At 39.7% G+C, this 19862-nt stretch overlaps 2 protein-coding genes across 5 annotated transcripts in view; both read left to right on the forward strand.

The window, feature by feature from the left end:
• The window catches only part of SLC24A2 (solute carrier family 24 member 2), a 102940-nt gene that overhangs the window by 78463 nt on the left and 4615 nt on the right, over nucleotides 1–19862 (forward strand). For all 4 annotated transcript variants that reach the window (XM_054284003.1, XM_054283995.1, XM_054283987.1 and 1 more), the window contains 2 exons: nucleotides 856–941; nucleotides 14393–14524. In XM_054284003.1, coding sequence (XP_054139978.1) covers nucleotides 856–941; nucleotides 14393–14524 — 218 coding nt within the window. The remainder of the gene's footprint in view (nucleotides 1–855; nucleotides 942–14392; nucleotides 14525–19862) is intronic.
• Nucleotides 1–19862, forward strand: part of RPS6 (ribosomal protein S6) — a 156773-nt gene that overhangs the window by 73475 nt on the left and 63436 nt on the right. The window lies entirely within an intron of this gene.

Consider the following 19862-nt stretch of genomic DNA (forward strand, 5'->3'; position numbering starts at 1 on the left):
TCTGGCACTCTGCTGTGGCTGTGATCTCAGATTTTTAATTTAGAAGAATCTCAGGATAGCAGTAATGTAACTAGACAGCTGTATTTACTTCTATGCACAAGAACATACCATAAGGCATGTTGAACTTGAGTAAGGCATTTCATATTGCTATTCCCCCTTACTTTGTATTGTCCAAGGTATTTTGGGCCACTGACACATTCATGTACCACATACTTATAGAGGTAATTACTGCTTAGAGAATTCCAAGATAGTCAAAGAATAAATTTTAATAAATTTGGCATCATAAACCTAAGGCCTAACTTTATTCCTTTAATTCCTGTGCAAGTTTAGAACAAGGACTACAGGATTCTGGTTTAAAGATCGTCCTCTATTATTACATATTATTACACCATATGTTTACTCTTTCCCACATTTTTGCAGGGAAGACAGCAGGATTACAGCTTCAAAGCTTTGAATTTACTAATTGCAGGGGTTAGTGTGTTATAAAACTTTCGTTGCTGAATATATCCCCTCACCTGTATTCAGCATGGTGCATTCTATAAAGTCAGGGGTGAATGCTCTATGTCGCTTTCTACCTGAAATATTAGGCTCAGTGCATTTAGCATAAACAAAGAACACTGAATATTGCAATGAACTTAAATATTTCTCAAAATGCTACTCACTGCTTATAAGATTTTTATTGAAAATGGGTACTAGGCAAATTCTTTTCCTTCTCTTTTAACACAGATGTTGACTCAACATTAGTATTTGCTAATTTGCTCAGACTGAATATATGACAGCTATTTCAAGAGTATATTTGTAATTTAATATTCTGATCTGTTGTTTTCCCTCTCTTATCTATGGATGGTGCCACAGAGAAAGGTGCAAAAGTGGAAGTTGCAGTAACACCACCAAGTGATTCAGGACCAGTGCAGAATGGAATCGCCCATAATGTTGAAGAGGTTAACAACTTTTTTTTCTTCCTTTTATTCTTGTGTTACCGAATATATTGTGTGTTTGATTGTGCTTTTCACTGAAAGCAAACATCTTAATAGAAAGTAGCTGAGAGTATGAAGTGACTACATAATAGTTAGTTTTCATTTACAGCTGAACCCAGTTTGCCAAATGTAAAAGATCTTGCCTTCTGTCCCTGCCCTTTAGTGTAAGATAAGGTAGGAGTCTGGAATCTATTCTTTTGGGAAATGTATTTTTACTTTATAGATAAGATGTTTGAAGCCATAAATATAGCGAATGGAAATTGCTTGTCACATTGCATAAAACCTGTTCTCTTAGAGAGAACCTGTCATGATGTGCATCATGAAATAGTCAAAATTTATTATGAAAGAGGACCTGTGCACAAACTTCTGCATCCCTCCTTCTGTTATCTTGCTTCAAAAGGTTTTTGTCCCACTGAGTATGTTCAGTGGAAACAATGAAGAAAAAGCAATCTTAAGCAATCACATATCACAGCAATGTCCACATGTTTTTAATTTACATTGTAATAAAACATTTCCTAGGCTTCAGAAATCTGCAAGGTCAAAGAGCTTTATCATTTGAGATAATGTTTTCAGTCTCAATCCACTGCAGGGGAAGAAGGGAAAATTATTGCAAGAGTACATTACTCAGCAATGTGCAATTCCTTTCATCTCCCATTAGACAGTTTAAATTTGCAGTTATGCAGGCTTTGGAACTTTTATGTTAATTTCAGCAAGTATTAGGACATCCTGAACAATGATTCTGCTCTATTAGATGTGGGATACATTATTTATCCTTATCCAAATGGCACAATAGAGCAAAGCAGGGCAGTTTGTTCCTCCTCTGGAGGAGGAATGAGTCTGCAGATTTAGCTTCATCAATCTGAATGAAAGCATTTCAGGTATCTGCTGTCAAAATAAAAATTAGCAGTCTACTAACAGCATTTTGAAATGGTCCATGCTGGATTCCTCCCCAGTGGCCTTTCCAATTTTGTCCTCTTCCAGTGGTAACCTGACAGCTTTCTTAGGCTGCTTGAGTATTGCTGAAACATATTTTGTAATTTAAAAGTACATGCTGGAACTTTTGAGAAGCTGTAATACAAATAGTCTACTCATCCATGGAACAAGTAAATAGGCTTCCATAATACTTAGGACCCTACTTCATTGTCAGGGTCTCTGCCAACTCTGTAGTGTACCTGAGGCTCCCCTCAATGCACGCCTGGCTTTTTGTACATGGCTTCCTTAAACACCTTTCCAAAGTCTAGCATCACTCTGAAGCTAACACTGGGGGGTTCAGTTTCCTTCTGCTCTGTGTATTGACTTTACCGACACTAATAAGATTATTCTCAATTTATAGAAGACAAAGTTTGCAGGCAGCAACAGAAGGCCACTCACAGCATTTCTATGACCATTTCCATTGATGAATATTACAATTTGAAGAAGGTAACTTGGTCATTGCCCTCCTAGGCCTTCTTTTTAGCTTTTCAAAACTTTAACTACAAATGGTCTTGAATTTTGATCTTTTTGTAACCAAGTGTTCTCCATTCTATATTGATACCATTTGCATCTGTTTCTAAGTAGAATTCAATCAAGCAGCTTGAAATTTAGATTATTTTTCCTTACTCTAATGAAAAAGGGATTGCTGTAGTGCCAGAATTTGGAAAGACAGTAAAAAATTGCTTGTCTCTGGTTTTCACTTGTGTAGTCTAAGGATAAGGTTTTGTGATCCGTAAGTGCTGCTTAGAAAAATCCCTCCAAAAAACTGTTAGTGCCACCATGGTGTGGTAATGATAATTTAGAACTGAGAAAACTAGAGACAACTGTCACTCTGGACTATCAGTCTGGACTGACAAAGCTTCAATGTGCCTTTGCAGGGAAAAAATGCTGTCCTGAAAAACGCAGTATGAGAAATGGCTCTAGACACATGGCAGATCAATGTGAAGTGTGTTTACCATGATGATACAGAGGACTGCATAGGCATCTAATTCTTTCTCCTCCATTGTCAAGTTCCACTATGGTCTTCATGCTTTCCCATCTTGCAAAACAAGCATATTTCTGGGTTTTTTTGTACTTTTTACTGATGCAGATTATAGTGTCTGGGTCTAAATCCCCAGAAACAAGCATTTTGGAATATCAATCTCTATATTAGAGCTAGAATTGTCTGAAAATAAGTACATTAAATATTCTATGTTCCTCTAGTAAAAACAGAATATGCACATTTTACTTATAAATTCCCTATTATTTTAAAATTACAAAGTTGAGGAAAAGACCCTTGTGAAAAGATGGTCCAGGCTAAGACTGCAAGCAAAGGAGAAAAAAATAGCTTTCATATTGTATTTTGATTTTTATATACTTGAAAAATATATATTTTTAAGGATAATACTCCCATTGCCACCATTTAGTTTCCTGGTTTCTTTAGGGGCTTTTAAGGAACCTCTTTATATTTTTTCCCAAATTCTTTTTCTTTCTTTCCTTCTTTTTCAAAAAGAAGGAAAGGCTTACACAGAGCTGAAACACCACACAAAACAGATGCTAGGACACTGTCAAGTTAATGACTTCTGCAAGGTGTCATGACTAGGTGGATTTCACCTAGTTTATTTGGGAGTTTGTTTTGTTTTGGTTTAATGTCTTCATTTCTCTCTTCCAAATTCCACTGTCTTGCTTTTCCCTTTCCCTTTTTCCTAGATTTAACTCCCATTTTTCTTACTCCACTGTGCTCCACAGAAATTCAGCTGTTCTCTTTCTAGCTCAAGCCCTTGAGCAGCAAGAAAAATTCTGTCCTAATGCTACTTGTAGAAATTCAAAAAGGGTGTCAAGAAAATGTACCAAGCAACATTTCTGCCAGATAGTGAGACTCTTATCACCCCACTTTACTCTAAGTAGCAGCTGATATCCTACTCTTTGATAAAACTGGGATCATCAGCTAAGAAGGACAGACGGCTACGGTCTCCTTCCTATTTCTTAGCCAGCACAGGAGGGAACAATACCTCCTCCCACCATACCATCTGTATGACATTACTGCTTTATTTGAAGTCAGAAATTGCCTTCCTTTCTGCTGGATATTGCATCTTCCTTGGGGATTTTGTTCTACTTACAGCATTCTGTCTCTTAACCTTTAGCAGGTTGCCACAGAGGAGAAGACTCTGTTATATAATACCACTTCATAGAGTGGTACCAAACATGCACAAGAAAATTAAGGAAGACTGAAAGGACACTTACTAGCTCATTAAATGTTTTATAAAGTGCCCTTCAGAATGTGATCCTTCTGAGAAGTCCAGTTCCACCCCCTGCCACCTTCTTAACTGGCATTTGGTAGCTGTTTTAACCTGTGGCTTACCTAAAAATAGTTTCCAATCTGAAGATAACACCTATTCCTGCCGCCCCCACACACACGCACACATACACGCACATACACACACACACACACGCACACACATGCGCACCGCTTTTCCTGTTTCCGTGGAAACCCCACTGGAAAGTGTTAACATGCCAACCATGACTGAGATAACTTTTCCATGAAAATATAAGGCAATTTTTATGTCATAGGAGAGTGGTGCAAAGGCTTCATTGCTTGCATTGGATTTAATCCACTTACCTGAGCAACAGTCTGGCAAAGCATGTTTTGTCTTCCCCGCTGAAGAGCAGCAGCACCATTTCAAAACAGAGCATTGATTGGGGCATATCTCCCCTGACCTGGAATACTCATTCCATTCACAGCAAATTAGCTTGGTGAGAATGTGAGGAGCATTGCATTCTCTGTCTCAGGGTATTAATCTGAGTTATGTTAAACATTACTATTTCATAGAGAGAGAGCATAGAGAAGATTAACGCAGCCTTTGTCGTAAGGCTGTGATATAGTCCAGCATCCCTCGTAGTTATTTGATTCATCATAAAAAGGTTATTTTCCAAAGCCCAAATATTTTTTCAGTTGCCACATTTGGCCTAAAGGAAATGTCTCCATCTTGTTTGCTCATTGCAACTTAAAGAGAAGGTGCTGCTATCAAAATGAGTTGATCTTTATTTTCACAATGTACTCAGTTGCCTACTCCACATTTTTTGCTGCTGTATGACCCATTTGACTTACTTGAAAATTAAGACTGTGCAAAATGGCATGAAGATGAAGTATTATTCTTTAGAAGTATCTCCATGATACCATAGCTGTTATTTCTCCAGGTAAGCTCACTGCAGTTTTGTGTGTTATATTCTGAGAATTTATTCTGAAATTCCCCTAAGAGAGCTGGCAATAACGTAGCATAAAAACTAGCATATCGGTTGTGGAACCTGTAATTTTACTTATTTCTTCAAGTGCCCAAGAGAACATAAGCAACAAGAGGAGAATATGAACCAAACACCTACCTGACCTTACCCCTTCCTATAGGGCCCACTCTAAAAGTAGCTCTTTTCAGCTCTTTTCAGTAGTGGTACAGCAAGGATTAGCTGTCCTAAGAAGAGTATACACATACACAGAATGCATTCTGAAAGCTAATGGATTTAATATTATTGCCTGGTTGAATTTTACTCAAGAATTTGTGAGGAAAGATATTGCTTTCTTAGTCACCCCAGAAACTGCATACTCTTCTACTAACTTACTATCTCACCTTCTTCCCTTTTTTTTTAAATTACTTGTAGGAGAAGAAAAATGAGTGACGAGGCTTACAGATAAGAAGCAGAAGGCAGAGACTTGAGGCTGTTCATAGAGAATTGCCTACACTCTCTGCCTTTCTAGTGAAATAGATTAATGTGAGATGTGCCCTTCTAAAGAAAAAATATACCTCAATTTTGAAAATCACTATATACCTCTGGGACAGAGCACATTTGAGATGACAATCACATCTGTTTTTCTTGAGTTACTCATTGTGAAAAGTTGGGTTCTACAGACCTCATTTCCAAAAAAAAACCCTCACAAACAAGCAAACAAACAAAAATCCACCCCAAAACTAAAGAAGGCCTGAGCAGTCCTTTGCAGCAAAGAAATGAATTACCTCTTTATAGGTGATACAATGTCCATACTATAGCATAAGCAATGGAACTGTAATTCCTGGCTTGAGTTTCCTTTCTTCTGGAGACCTCATGCTAATTCTTTATTGATTAATTGTATCAGCGTTCAGAATGCACAAGAAATGTAGAAGCATGTGAATTTATAGCTTAGCTCTTCATTTTAGGTGGACTAAGATTAATCCTCAGAACATGGTATTTATAGTTCATATGTTATAACTGTTATACAATAGGAGTAGTTGGTGAAGAGTGGCAGATTCAGTATTTCTGGTAAGTTTGAGGTGGTTCTTTGTACTTGTTTTCCGTTTCCTCCTAATGTGTGGGGAAAAAGTGTAAAATTCTGTTTCATTGCCAGAAAAGCAACTGTTTTTCCTAATGTAATATGACTGTAAGCCTCTATGGAGACGGTGATTTTGTGATGCTTGCTAGGAGTGACTACCTTGTGACTTTGGCAGATGGAGCTTGCTATAAGCTGTTGTTTATAAGCAAAAAAATTGTGGATGAAATGTCACCATACCTTTGTTTTGTTTATGTAATGTGAACACACCATCATTTCCTCTGTTTGGAAAAATTTTACTGGGAAAATTGGATAGATAAGATTAGATACTAAGAAGAAATTGTTTACTCTGAGGGTGGTGAGGTACTGGAACAGGTTGCCCAGAGAAGTTGTGAATGTCCCAGCTGTGGAAGTGTTCAAGGTCAGGCCAGGGTTTTGAGCAATCTGGTCTAGTGGAAGAGGCCTCTGTCCATGGCAGGGAGGTTGGAACAGGTGATCTGTAAGGTTCCTTCTAACCCACACCACCCCATGTTTCTTAAAGAGTCCGGATCAAACCAGTAAGTGCTTTCTTCCCTGGGATTACAAGTAAGTATTTGATAGATGCTCTTGCATAAAGAACTGTGAAATACGGAACATCCATAGATTTTGTACCCTTTTAATTGTTTTTAATGATTTAAATAAAAGAAGAGCTGAAGTAGCAAGAATAGAGTTTTGAATGTATGTAGATTGGTTTAAAAGAGTATTTTTTACAGGTGTATGAAAGAGAACACTGAGCAGAATAGCACTTCTAATCTGATTTCTTAAGATGCAAGGAGGGCATTTTCCTAATAGAGGATTCATTTCCTTATTGTCCTTAATAATAATAATAACAACAATAAAATATATGCCAGGGTACCACATTTATCCCATCTAGGCATTAGTATACATTTGATATTCAGCACTGCAGATGTCTCTATAACAAAAAGACAGTCTCAAACATCAGCAAGAAGAAATTAGGATCCTATGCATAAAGAGTGAAAATAATTATGACAGAATTAGTAAGGGTTTCATCGAAACACAATAATAACTATTATATGTGAAGATCTAATGCAGCTATGCCTAAATCTTTCATGACTAGTTAAGATATGAGGGGTACAAGTATGTCATTCTGTATTCTTCCAGTCAGAGGACATGATGCTGGAAGAAACAGGAAGACGCAGAAGGTCAATAATTTGCTCCAAGAATGGTATCACCAGCAGAAATTTAGGGGGTTTTATCATAGCTTGGCTTAAACAAGTCTGGGCCTGGTGATAACAGACAGGGTACACCTGTCTCAAAGGGGCAAAGGGTTAGCAGGGCTTAGTGAAAGAGCCTTAAACTAGATTTGAAAGAAGAAAGGAATGAAAGCAGGCATGTGAGAGATGAGCCTAAGAGTGGCACATCAATGTTTGAGGAGCAGCGTGCTATTGCAGTCCTGGATTGAGTCTGCCCCATCTGCTGAGTACACCAAAGCACATTTGAAATGTCCCTGTCCTAATTCACATTGCACCTTCACCATCTCGGTGCCGGTAGAAGGTCAAGATCCACATACAGCTGGAAAGACCTAATCATCATCAATCCATTAGAAACAACAAGCACCTGAGAACAGTCACGTAGTAATTAAGGCTCCTTCCCACCCAATATATGACAGGACTGGTAGCCTACCTAAAGTGCATCTACACCAATGTATGCAGCATGCACAACAAACAGGAGGGCCTGGAAGCCATTGAGCAGATGGAAAGTTATCATGTAATTGCAGTAACATAGACATGGTGAGATTACTTACACAACTGGAGTGATGCAATAGGTGGCTATAAACTCTTCAGAAGGGATAGACAAAGAAGAAGAGGTGGCGTGGTAGCCCTGTGTGTTATGGAGTATTTGACTTTCCAGAGCTTGATGATGGTGATAAAAGGGCTGAGTATGTATGGGTAAAACTAACAAAATCAATATCTTGATGGGAGTCTAGTATTGACCATCCAGCCAGTTCAAAGAGGGAAACAAAAATATACTAAAAGCAGTGGAGGAAGTCTTACAATTGCTGGACGTTTTTCTTCTGGGACACTTCAGCATATCAGGCACCTGCTGGAAATACAACATAGCAGAAAGGGGACAGCCCAGGAGGTTTCTTAGCTGTTTGAAACATGCCTTGGTACTTCTCTCATGGTGGGTGAGGAAGCCAGCCAGGGAAGGTGCCCAGCTGGACCTGCTGCCTGTGAACAGAGGATTAGAGGGAGCTGTGGTGGCCAGAGTCCATACTGGGCACAGAAACCACAAAAGGAGAGCCTCTTTCTATTCCCAGAGCTGTAAGGAAGGGGTCAGCAGAACTGCCAGAATTGCCTGGGACTTCCAGGGGGCAGACTTTGGCCTGTTTACAGGACTGGCGGATAGCATTCTTTAGGATGTGGTCCCAAGGGGACAAGGGACTGCAGGAAGGCTGAACATTGTTTGAAAAAACAATCTTAAAGGTGCAGGAGCAGGCTGTCCTTATGTGCTGAAAGAGGAGCTGTCTGGGAAGAAGACTGGCCTGGCTGAACAGAGCTCAGGCTGAACTCAGGAGAAAAAGGAGAGTTTATGACCTTTGGAAGAAGGGACAAGCTGCTCAGGAGGACTACAAGGATATTGTGAGGTAATGTAGGGAAAAATTTAGATGGGCCAAAGCCCATCTAGAACTTAATTTGGCTTCTGCAGTTAAAGACAATGAAAGGTGTTTCTAGAAATGAAAGGTGTTCTAGAAAGACAACATCAGCAGAAGGAGGCTTAAGGACGATCTCCATCCTTTCTTGGATACAATAATAGGAGGAAGGCAGAGGTATGTAATGCCTTTTTTTGCCTTATTCTTTAACAGCAAGATTGGCTGTCATCAGGGTTAATCAGACCCCTGGGCTGGAAGACAAGGATAGGGAGCAGAATGAAGCCCCCGTAATCAAAGGGGAAATGGCCATTGACTTGCTGTACTGCTTAACACACATGAATCTCTGAATCTTGAGTGGATGGGATCCACTCAAGAGTACTGAGGGTGCTGATGGAAGTGCTCACAAGCCACTTGGCATCATTACAGCAGTCCTGGCTAACCAGGGAGGTCCCAGTTGACTGGAGTTGGCAAATGTGATGCCCAGCTACAGGAAGGGTGGGAAGGGGAATCTGGAGAACTACAGGCCTATCAGTGTGACCTCAATGCCAGGGATGGTCATGAAGCAGATCACCTGAGTGCCATCACACAGCACGTGCAGGACATCAAGGGGGTCGTGCCCTGCCAGCCTGGGTTTGTCAGACTCAGATCCTGCTTGACCAACCTGATCTCCTTCTATGACAAATTGACTCATGTAGTAAATGTGGGAAAGGCTATGGATGTTGTCTACTGGAGCTTAGTAAAGCATTTGACACCATTGCCCACATCATTCCTCTGGAGATACTGGCTTTCCATGGTGTGGAGGGGTGGACTGGGTGTGGACAGTAGGGCTCAAAGAGTGGTGGTGAATGGAGCTAAATCCAGCTGTCAGTCACTGGTGGTATTCTCCTGGGCTCTGTACTGGGGCCAGTCCTGCTGAATGTCTTTACTGATAATTTGGATGAGGGGATCTAGTACACCCTGTCACTTTGCAGGTGATGCAGTTTGGGTGGGAGTGTTGATTTTCTGGGAGGTAGGAAGGCTCTTCAGAGGGGTTGGACAGGCTGGATCCATGGGCTGAGGTCAGTGGTATGAGGTTCAGTAAGGCCAGATGCTGTGGCCTGCCTTTGGGTCAGAACAACCCTATGTAACAATGCTACAGGCTGGGGAATGAAAAACTTCATGGTGGGAAAGAAGGGGTCATTTAGTCATTTAGTCTAGATCTCCAGAGGTCTCTTCCAGCCTTGATATTCTGTGCTGGCCTACAGCAACTAATCACGAGCCAGCTGTGTGCCCAGGTAGCCAAGAGGTCCAGTGGCATCCTGACCTGTATTAGTGATAGTGTGGCCAGCAGGGGAAGGGGATTTTTCTGATGTACTGATAAGGCCACATCTCAAATCCTGTGTTCACTTTTGTGCCCCTCACTACAAGAAAGACATTGAATTGCTGTAGTGTGTCCAAGAAGGACAATGGAGCTGGTGATGGGTCTGGAGCACAAGTCCTGTGGGAAGCAGCTGAGGGAGGTGGGCCTTTCAGCCTGGAGAAAATGAAGCTCAATGGAGACCTTATCACTCTCTACAACTGCCTGAAAGGAGGGCGTAGCCAGGTAGGAGTCAACCTCTTATCCCAAGCACCAAGTGACAAGACAAGAGGAAGTGGCCTCAAGATGTGTCAGAGAAAGTTAGATCAGAGATAACAACAATTGCTTCATGGAAAGGGTTGTCAAGCATTGGATCAATTATCGAGCATAAAAGGGGTTGTGCCAGGATTCATGGAAGTATTTAGAATATGTGTAGGTATGGTAGCTGGGGACATGATTTCATGATGCAGCTGGCAGTGTTCTCTTCATGATTGGACTTTATGATCTAAAATGTCTTTCCCAGCCTAAATATTGTTATGATTTTATGAATTGGTGGAAGATGAAAAATATGCCATATTCCAATGCTTAGTCTCTGAATGCCCATATCTGTAAGATACTGGTGTAAATTGGCTTTTGTTCTGACCTAATGCTGCATTTCTTTCTAATGGATTAGCACCAGAGTTCATCATATCAGGTGGTGCAGCTTTCCCATATGTCCAGTCCAGTATCATTGAAGTTAATTAGCTACTGAGTCATAGCAGGGAATGAGATTTGGAGTGGAGATGGGTAGGTAGTAGCACTTTGGCTGCCCTAAAAAAATTGAGATCTTGGTGCAGTCGTGGCAGGTCTGTCATAAAGTGAGCAGAATATCCTTCACTTCTGTTAGAGCATGTAGAGGTCAAGGCAGATACCAGAAGGTATCTAAAATGGTACCATCGTATGTGTTTAGGCAATTGAATTCCTCAGTATATATCATGTTATAATTGTGCTTTCTTCTTAGAATTGCAGAATATGCTCCGACTGAACATTGCAAGTACAGAGTTTTTATCGTACAGAAATAAAACTATATTTTCAGGATTAGTTTGTACGAACTGTGATAGTGCATATTCAGTATGTATGTGGCTGGAGCCACAGTCAGTGCATGCAGTCTCTGCCATAAATCTGTGCTGAGTCATTTCCTGTCGCTGCTGCTTAGTCCACAGCATGACACTCACATTTGTGTGGTTTTAGAGCTGCTGAAATGATTTCCCATTCTTTTCTTCAACATCAATGGAAAATTTAGTATTGCTTTGAAATTCATGGAAGCTAGATCTACAAATACTTTGAACTTCATTACTTCCACTGGTTTCTGTAAGGTCAGTGTTGAAAATCAGATGCCAAATCCAATTTACAAAATGGGAAAAGAATATTCATTCTGCAACATCCGTAATGTATCCTGGAGTTAAACAGCAAGAAAAAGTGTTTTGCCTGCACTGTGAGCTTGTGTTTGACATTATAATTTGGGGATAGTTGTCATGGGGAAAGGGATGATGGAGGACAAGTGGAAGGGGAAAAATCTTGAACAGATAGATCAAGGTTTCTCAGGAGACATCTGGCAATGCCCAAAAGCAATTCTTTATGGCTCTTTGCAACAGCCAGTGACACTGCCTCTGTGCTCATGCACACCCAGAGATGTTTGACACAGTCATGAGAATAGAACAAGGCCCGGTGTTGAGCCATATGTGTGTACTGTACAGTATTGCTTGACCTAACATAGGCATTACTGTCTAGATATTTTTAAGACTTATGTGCAAACTCAGACTAATATAAAGTTTTGTTGTGATTAAATATAACTGCTAATCATGGCTAATCTCTAAAGATGGCATTTTAGGAAGTAGTTTGCCACTCAGTGCTGTTTATGCAGCAGTCACTTAGAAAGCTTTATTCCAGCTGAGTTGGCTGATTGAATTACACAGAGGCCATTCAGAAAGAGTTACCTAGGCAACCCTTCAATTGGTCCTTTTGTGCTCAAATTTTATCTCAGTCATCATAATTCAAAGCTGAGCCTGTGTCTCAGGTTGATTTTCCCACCCCAAAAGCATCAACCAGAACGGAAAGTGAATGGATTTGGGTTTGGGAAGTAGCCTCATAAACTTCTCCTCTAGCACAGTTCCTCTAAAGTCAGGCTTCAGTAAATTTCCAGCAATGAAGCATAGTGTGTCCATTTCAGTGAGGAGCTGAAAGCTAAAGGCAAAAGCTAGCCTCTTAAGCAGTTCCAGAGTCTCTGAAGTACTGTGTTGAGTGCTACAAATTGTGGTCATACATTTTTAAAATGTTTTTAATGATTATAGCCATTATGACCTGTGTACTTTACTGTGGTCATACAATCGTGCAACTTGGGAGTTTCACAAAGTACAGGTCTTAGCAAAATATTGTCCTCTGTTAGCATTAACATGCAACTCAAAAGTAGCTGCAACTCATTAGTGCGTCAAGAGGTAAATAGGAGTTTGCTTCCAGTCCATTGATGTCAGGTGAAGAAGCCCAAGCTAAGAGCTGAGCTTGCTTCTGTAGGTACTGATCAGTTCAGGCAGTTCAAGAATTCGGAAGTTCACAATAGTGGAACAATCAAGATCAGTTCTTCAAAACTAGCAGTAAATAGAATGTTATTAACAATACCAACATATGGTGATATTTCATCAATAACTCTTTTGCTTAGAAAAGAACAACTGGTGTTAAAATTTGAATGATTGCCTTCATATAGCATTGTCATAAGGTTTATGTAAGCAATCTTAATACAGGGCAATAACTGAAAAGAAACTGATTATAAATCTATGGGGGGAATAACATGCATATTGTGGACATTTCTCAATCAGTATCTTTTTTTCAAAAATAAAACCCAAGAACACTACCTGAATAAGTCATCATTATATCACTCATGTTGTCAAACAATTATCAGTGGGTGCACTTTTTCAGACTTTTTTAGCTTTCTTTGAGCTCTGTAGAAATCTTTCCAAGGTTTAACAGCATTTGCATTGTACGCATCTGTTTGAAAGTAGTATTCAGGCTGTTTTTTCAGTTGCCTGATTCTGCAATTTATGTGCAGTTCTGGAGACATCACCTACCTATGTTAACAACTGAAATGTTATTTTAATACCTGTGTGCAAAAGGCTGAGTCATGCCCACTATACTTGCTCCATTTTGTTAGCAGAAGCAGTCTAAGGAAAGAGAAGTGTGTGGAAGCCAAATGTTTGCTGTCATAGGAGAGGGTTCCTATACACCTACTCTATAACAGGGATGACAGGTGGGCAGCTGACACATAAATGGAAACTAGGGACCAGTGTGAAAATCAATGACACAAATTGGAGAGGAGTGTCTTCAGTTTTAGCACCAAGTTGTTAGGAACACTGCTGTGTTGTGACTGGTCTGAACACATGAGTCTTTGGGTAGAGACAAGGAGAAGCCCTTTCCTCATGCAGACAACCTGGCAACAGTGTTGGGGTTTAGAGAAGCTGGGTCATCACTGTCCTTGTTGGTCTCACAGTTTGGATGGGCAGAGCCTGAGCAGCCCAGTCTGACCCCAGCAGCTTAGCACTAGAGCTCCACAGGCGCCTGACTTACCCTATCCACCTGTGGAGAAGACCACACAAACCAACATACGTATGCATGTATATGTAATAGTAAGATTTCAAGTTACTCTCAAAAGCTTAAGAAGTTAGGTACTTGTACATATCTACATGCACACATAAAGGTGAGTGTGTGAGAGTGTGTGTGTGTGTGTGTGTGTGTGCGTGTGTGTGCGCGCACAGGCACATGTGTGCACATGTGCTCTCTCTTGTCTGTGTGGCCAGGCTTGATGCAGCCCAGACAAGTCTTAACCCATGACTAGACCAGCTCACATCCCAAGGGAGAGCCATGGGAACACCTGTCAGAGACACCCTGTGCATCCCAAGGGAGCACCCACATTGTCAACCAGTGGACATGCTCAGGCAGCCTGTGCCGTAGGGATCCCTCGCAGTCTGGCCAAAGTCTCTTTTTGTGTGTCCTGGCTAATGTTGGTAGGTAGCTGTGGTGTTAATGCAGTGTTTTCAGACGTCTTGTGTTCTCCCTGAAACACAGCTCTGTCCTTGAACTCCTTTTGAAAGAATCCCTAACTTCATTCATCCACTTTGATAATCTGCTCACTGGAGCTTTTCTTACAGAATGAAGAGGATGAGGAGGAACAGCCTCTCAGCCTGGCCTGGCCCGAAACCCCACGCAAGCAGGTCACCTATCTTCTGGTGTTACCCATTGTTTTTCCACTGTGGGCTACCCTGCCAGACGTCAGAAAACCTGTAAGTAACTGTTGTTGTAAGTCAGTGTGTACTGCACAAAAGGGTGGCTCTCTAGTTAAATGCCAAAAAAGAACTAGAGCTATCAGGTTTTTCTGATTTTTTCTTCTTTGAAGAAGAGGTCACAATGTTAGCATTCAAATCTTCAAATGGCAAATGGGTGTTTATGTGCAGCTGGTTGTTAGTAGCTGTATAAAGATTATGATTTGTATTCACTTATAGTTTATGATATAAAGCAAATGGTCTGAAAAATTCTTTGGGGCCTTCACATTTGTGTTTTTGAATCTCTGCAGAACACATGAGTGCTGAGTATCTGTCTATCTGCAGTGCCCTAAAGGATATGACTGGAAGGCTTTTAGAGACTAAATCTTTTCTGTAGTTCAAACATAATTTATGTTCTATTGGACCTTTTTCTTCCATCCATAATCTTGTAATTTTCATACTAGGATGAGATTTTTAAGTCCTCATGTATAAAATACTTACTAGTTTTTTCCTAAACACAACTTGAAGTAATGTAAGGCTGACAGGTTACCAAGGCTTACCACTTTTATAGTTACATATACAAATAGACCTGACTGGGAAGGCTCATGGAAAGCAAAAGAGAGAGCATCAAGACCTGAAAAAAAAAAAAATTAGTGGCAGTTGAATCTCTTTTCCTTTCTGGATCAAAAACAGGTTAAAAACTGGTGCAAGACAGGCATGCACAGCATTTAAGTTTATAAATCAACACCCTGAATTCTTCTTTCCTCCTCACACACAGTGAAAAACCTTCCTGCCATCCCACACACTGAAAAACTGCAATTCAGTGCAAGAAAGAAGCTAAAATAACATCTCTGACTTTTTTTAGATAAAAGGTTCCAAAGGCTATAAAGTGACATTTACCCTTCTTTCCCTTCTCATGCTTTTTCCCTTTTCAATTTCTAAGCTTTCTTTTTCTTAAAGATTCCAGGAAACTCTGGAAATCACTTTTGTTACATAACACACAGAACATATTGCATGTATTTAAAAATTATTTCTTTCTGAATGTATGCCCTCCTTTCATCATTCAAAACTGTCCTTGTAATTTTTTTCATAATTTGATATAAAATTAGTGAGGAATATTTATGGGCATTGTTTTGAATTTTGAAAATCTGAAGCCAATGAAAGTAGACCTATAGCTTTATTCAATATTCTGTAGTGTACAAATGAGAACATTTTTTCAAAAATAGCTTTGGGAAGTGAATATCTTGACAAGTTGCCTGCAAGTTTGTGATGCATGTAATTATTAACACGAGTACCATTCACAACAGAACTCCATGCTGACATCCAGCAGCTGGAACACCTTGCCATACCACAAAAGATAAACATGGATGCATGTTCCAGATAGGCAAGTTTTAAAAACAAAGTTTTAAAACTCCATTCACTGAAAGGTGTAGTTTATACAGAAAAAAGTGTAGTTTGTAATTACATGTAAATTAACAGAAGAGGTGATGGGCTGTATCAGTATGACAAGCTGCTTACTTTGAACATTGGTGTCAAAGAATTAACCAGACAGTTGCATAAACTATCTAACATTTTAAGTATGCTTCATTAATGTATCTTCAAAATATTCTCACTTATTTCTGTGTGCCATCCCCACTAATCCCTTCCTAACAAAACTGATGCCTGCTATCACAGCTCAGCATGTGCATCAGAAAACAGTTTTCAATTAAATCTGTGAGATAAAAGTTAAAGCAAACCTAAAATCATACTCAACTAGACTTTTTAGACAGGTCTGCCATCAGGGGCTTGATTTCCAAGTGTGATAATTTTAGTCAGAAACCCAAATTCTGCATCAGGATGCTCAGATTAGCATATGCATATATAAAGTGAATGCTTGTGTGCTATATACAGATTTGAAAGACCATATGGAGCCTTTGGCATCCTCTGTGGGTGTCCACTTTTCAAGAAGTTCTTCCTTCTATCTAGAGTCTTTTTTCTAGTGTATATTTTATCTCCACACAAAGGAGATGGTTTCCCTGCATTTACTTGTACTATTCTGAGGTACATTTAGTTCCATGAAACCCAGAAACTCTAGAAAAATTATTTTGTAGACAAAGTCTCTGGTTCTAAAGTTAGCAAAATCCTGCTCCCTTATTATGCTGTCGTGCACACATATGCAGATTTTTGTATACTTAAAGTAGATTATGCATTAGTTCAGCTAACTGTCAGCTGATTGACTAGCTTAGATGTTTTAATGTGTTTAGTGCCTTAATAACACCTGCTCACATTAAGCCAGTATATATTAAAATCGTTACTATAACATCAATAATGTTGTTGGCATATCCCAGAGGTAGGTGTGCCCTTAGGGAATTTTTTTCCTGAGTTCTTGCTCAGGTGTTTTGATCACTAATGGCTATTTTTCCTGTACTAATGGCTTGTTTCCCCAGTGGCTCTGTAAAGGTCACATATGTAACTGCCCATACCCTGGAGTAACAGATGCTGAAAGACTGAAAGAAAAATTATGTGGCCAAGGCACCCCAGTAGGTCAGGAGCAGATACTGAACACCACCTCTTTTATTATAACCTTACTCCACTGTCCATCCCTTTGCATTACAGGCCAGAAAAATGGCTCTTGGGGCTCCAGTCCTGCCGTCACTGGACCCATATGGGGGAGTTCCTTCTATCTCTGCAAATTCCCATTATAAACGAAGAGCTACAACTTGCATGAACTCTTGTTGCCATACAGAGATGCACTGTTACCAAGGGGACAAGGACAACATGTTCCTGTACAGATCCAGTTAGAACAACAGATTCTGAGTAATCAGAGTTAAGCACTGTTAAGTGTGAAAGAAAGATCAAACTTTGCAATGCAGATACATTTATGAACAAGACAAACATGTGAATCATTCAGGTTAAAGATGTTAGTAATAATGCTGGCTAAAATTAAAAGAGTTACCTTCCGCATTATTCAGCACATACTACCTTCCAGGATCAAGTTCTTAGAAGAAAAGCCTTCATATCTAGATTATTTTTGCTACTTAAAGCCCTGTTTTTCAGACATTGGCACTAAACAAATGTACAGAAATGTATGAAGAAAAATGTTCTTAAGGTTTCTGATAGACAGGAACAGTACCAATCCATCTAATCTACAGTGGAACTACAAAATCCTTCTGCTTTTGTTAAGGGAAAATAGCAGATGAACTGAATGAGCCATGGCTTCTCTCATTTATTTGTTTCTTCGACCACAGAAGAGCCAATTGCTAACAAACCCTGCACTCTGTCTTTACCAGACAACCACCACAAAAACTACTGAAAAAGATGGAGAGAAGTATTGCTGTCTGCTGTCTCTGACTAATTCTTCTAGGAAAATGCTTCGAATTGGCAGCTCTTGGTATTTCAAAGACCTAGAGAGTAGAAATTACATAAATCTATATACAAAAAATACATAAAAGAATGCTGAAACTAGTTACAAAACAAGCATGATATTTATTGTTACAGTCTGGAATAAAATCCAGCATACAGAAAAGAATCAGCATTCTGGTTATGACTTTTTCAAATTTTCATCTATATGCATATTGTAGAGCAGAATCTGTGGATTCCATTTTTGATTTCATCTCCTGTAAAATGTACAAGCTTTTAATTTTGCCCTTCCTGAATTTAAATGCTCCCCATTTTAAAATAGGTAATTTAAGCGTTAAGCCTATTAAAGTATCTTGGACTGCTGCTTATCAGTTAATTTTAGTGGGAGAGGATTAGCTAAGACAGGCGAGGAGTACACATGCTGCAAAGTTACTGGCTCATAGTTCTTAGCCATCCAAATTCTCTGGGTGTCTGACTCAGGCAGTCTCCCCTTGTTTTGCAAGAACCATTTGATGTATACAATCACACCATCAGAGAGCTATTACTGACCAGCATGTATTGTATTAGTTTTGCTTAAGCCAGGGTATGCTTAAATCTTGAGTATTGTGCAGTGATCATTCAAATTGCAGTGCTGCAAGGTGCTCTGTGCAGCTTTTGTGACCAGTTCCAACAAGTTTATTGCTTCATTGTCTCATTAACCATATGTCTTGCCAAAAGATGGGCGCTTTTACAAGGAACATGGAAAATGTTGGAAGTTGGAAAAGTTGACTACGAGGAATGGTGAAAAAAAAGTGCTAGCTGCTTAGTTTTAAAAGAGAAATGGCTATTTAGATTAATTTATTTCTACCAGTCTTAATTCTGCTCCCACTGGTGTCAAACCATTATAACAGCCATTGATATGTTTCTTTCAAATTGTATTCCTTTTCGCATTAAGGTCTTCTGTACCCCAATGCATATAAAATTTTGATTTTAAACTTCAAATTCCATCTGAGTAGGTTCCATCATAATCTCATTATCATATTTCCTGGTTTGACAGAAATTTAGAACTCTCTTTTGAAAAAGTAACTCTGTAATGAGTTAAGAAACAATTAAGAAATAGATCAACCAAAGTAGTCTCAGTACTTCTGAAAACAATGCTTGTGACAGTAGTGGAATTTATATGAAAGGATGTTTCCAGGTGCTGTGGTGATTATTTAAGGGTAATCTGTTTAAAACACCTACTGGACCACTTTTACTCCCACAGGTGTTTAGTTATTTATATTATGAGGGAGTTTAGAATTACAGATTCATAAAATGGTTTGGGTTGGATGGGAACCTTAGAGATATCTAGTTCCAACCCTTGTGACATGGGCAGGGACACATTTCACTAGGCCAGGTTGCTCAAAGCCTGGTCCAACCTGGCCTTGAGCACTGCCAGGGATGGGGCATTCGCAACTTCTCTGGGCAGCCTGTTCCAGTGTCTCACCACCCTCATACTAAATGCTTCTTCCTAATGTCCAATCTAAACCTTCTTTTTTTCTACTTTTCTAGTCCTCTTGTCCTGTCATTACATGCTCTTGTGAAAAGTCTCTCTCAGAGGCTTTCTTTAGGTACTGGAAGACTGCAATTAGATCACCCCAAAGCCTTCTCTTCTCCAGGCTGTACAATCCAAATTCTCTTAGCCTTTCCTCACAGAAGAGGTGTTCCATCCCTCTGGTATTGTTGTTAAATCTGTACCATTTTTAATGTGTATTTCTGTGTATATTCAGTTGTGAAATTTTATAGATTGTGTTAGTCAACATGCTTGGTTTTCAGGAGGACATTTAGCATTATGCAAAGTACACACAGGGAATGAGTTAGTGCTCTGTAGCACTGCCAGCAGCTGCACCTGCTGATGGAACAGATATGGACCTTCTATTTGTCCCATGCTGTAGATGAGTGTGCACAATTGGCACTGCTGACTTTACCCTTTTTACATCTGTTAGCATCCCGAGCTTGTTCCAGTTCCATCAGCAGAAAGTCTACACAGTCTCATTGAGTA

The sequence above is a fragment of the Melozone crissalis genome, unplaced genomic scaffold (assembly GCF_028551555.1).
Source record: "Melozone crissalis strain CALT ecotype California unplaced genomic scaffold, PUWL_Pcris_2 ptg000005l_1, whole genome shotgun sequence".
NCBI classification, from domain to species: domain Eukaryota; kingdom Metazoa; phylum Chordata; class Aves; order Passeriformes; family Passerellidae; genus Melozone; species Melozone crissalis.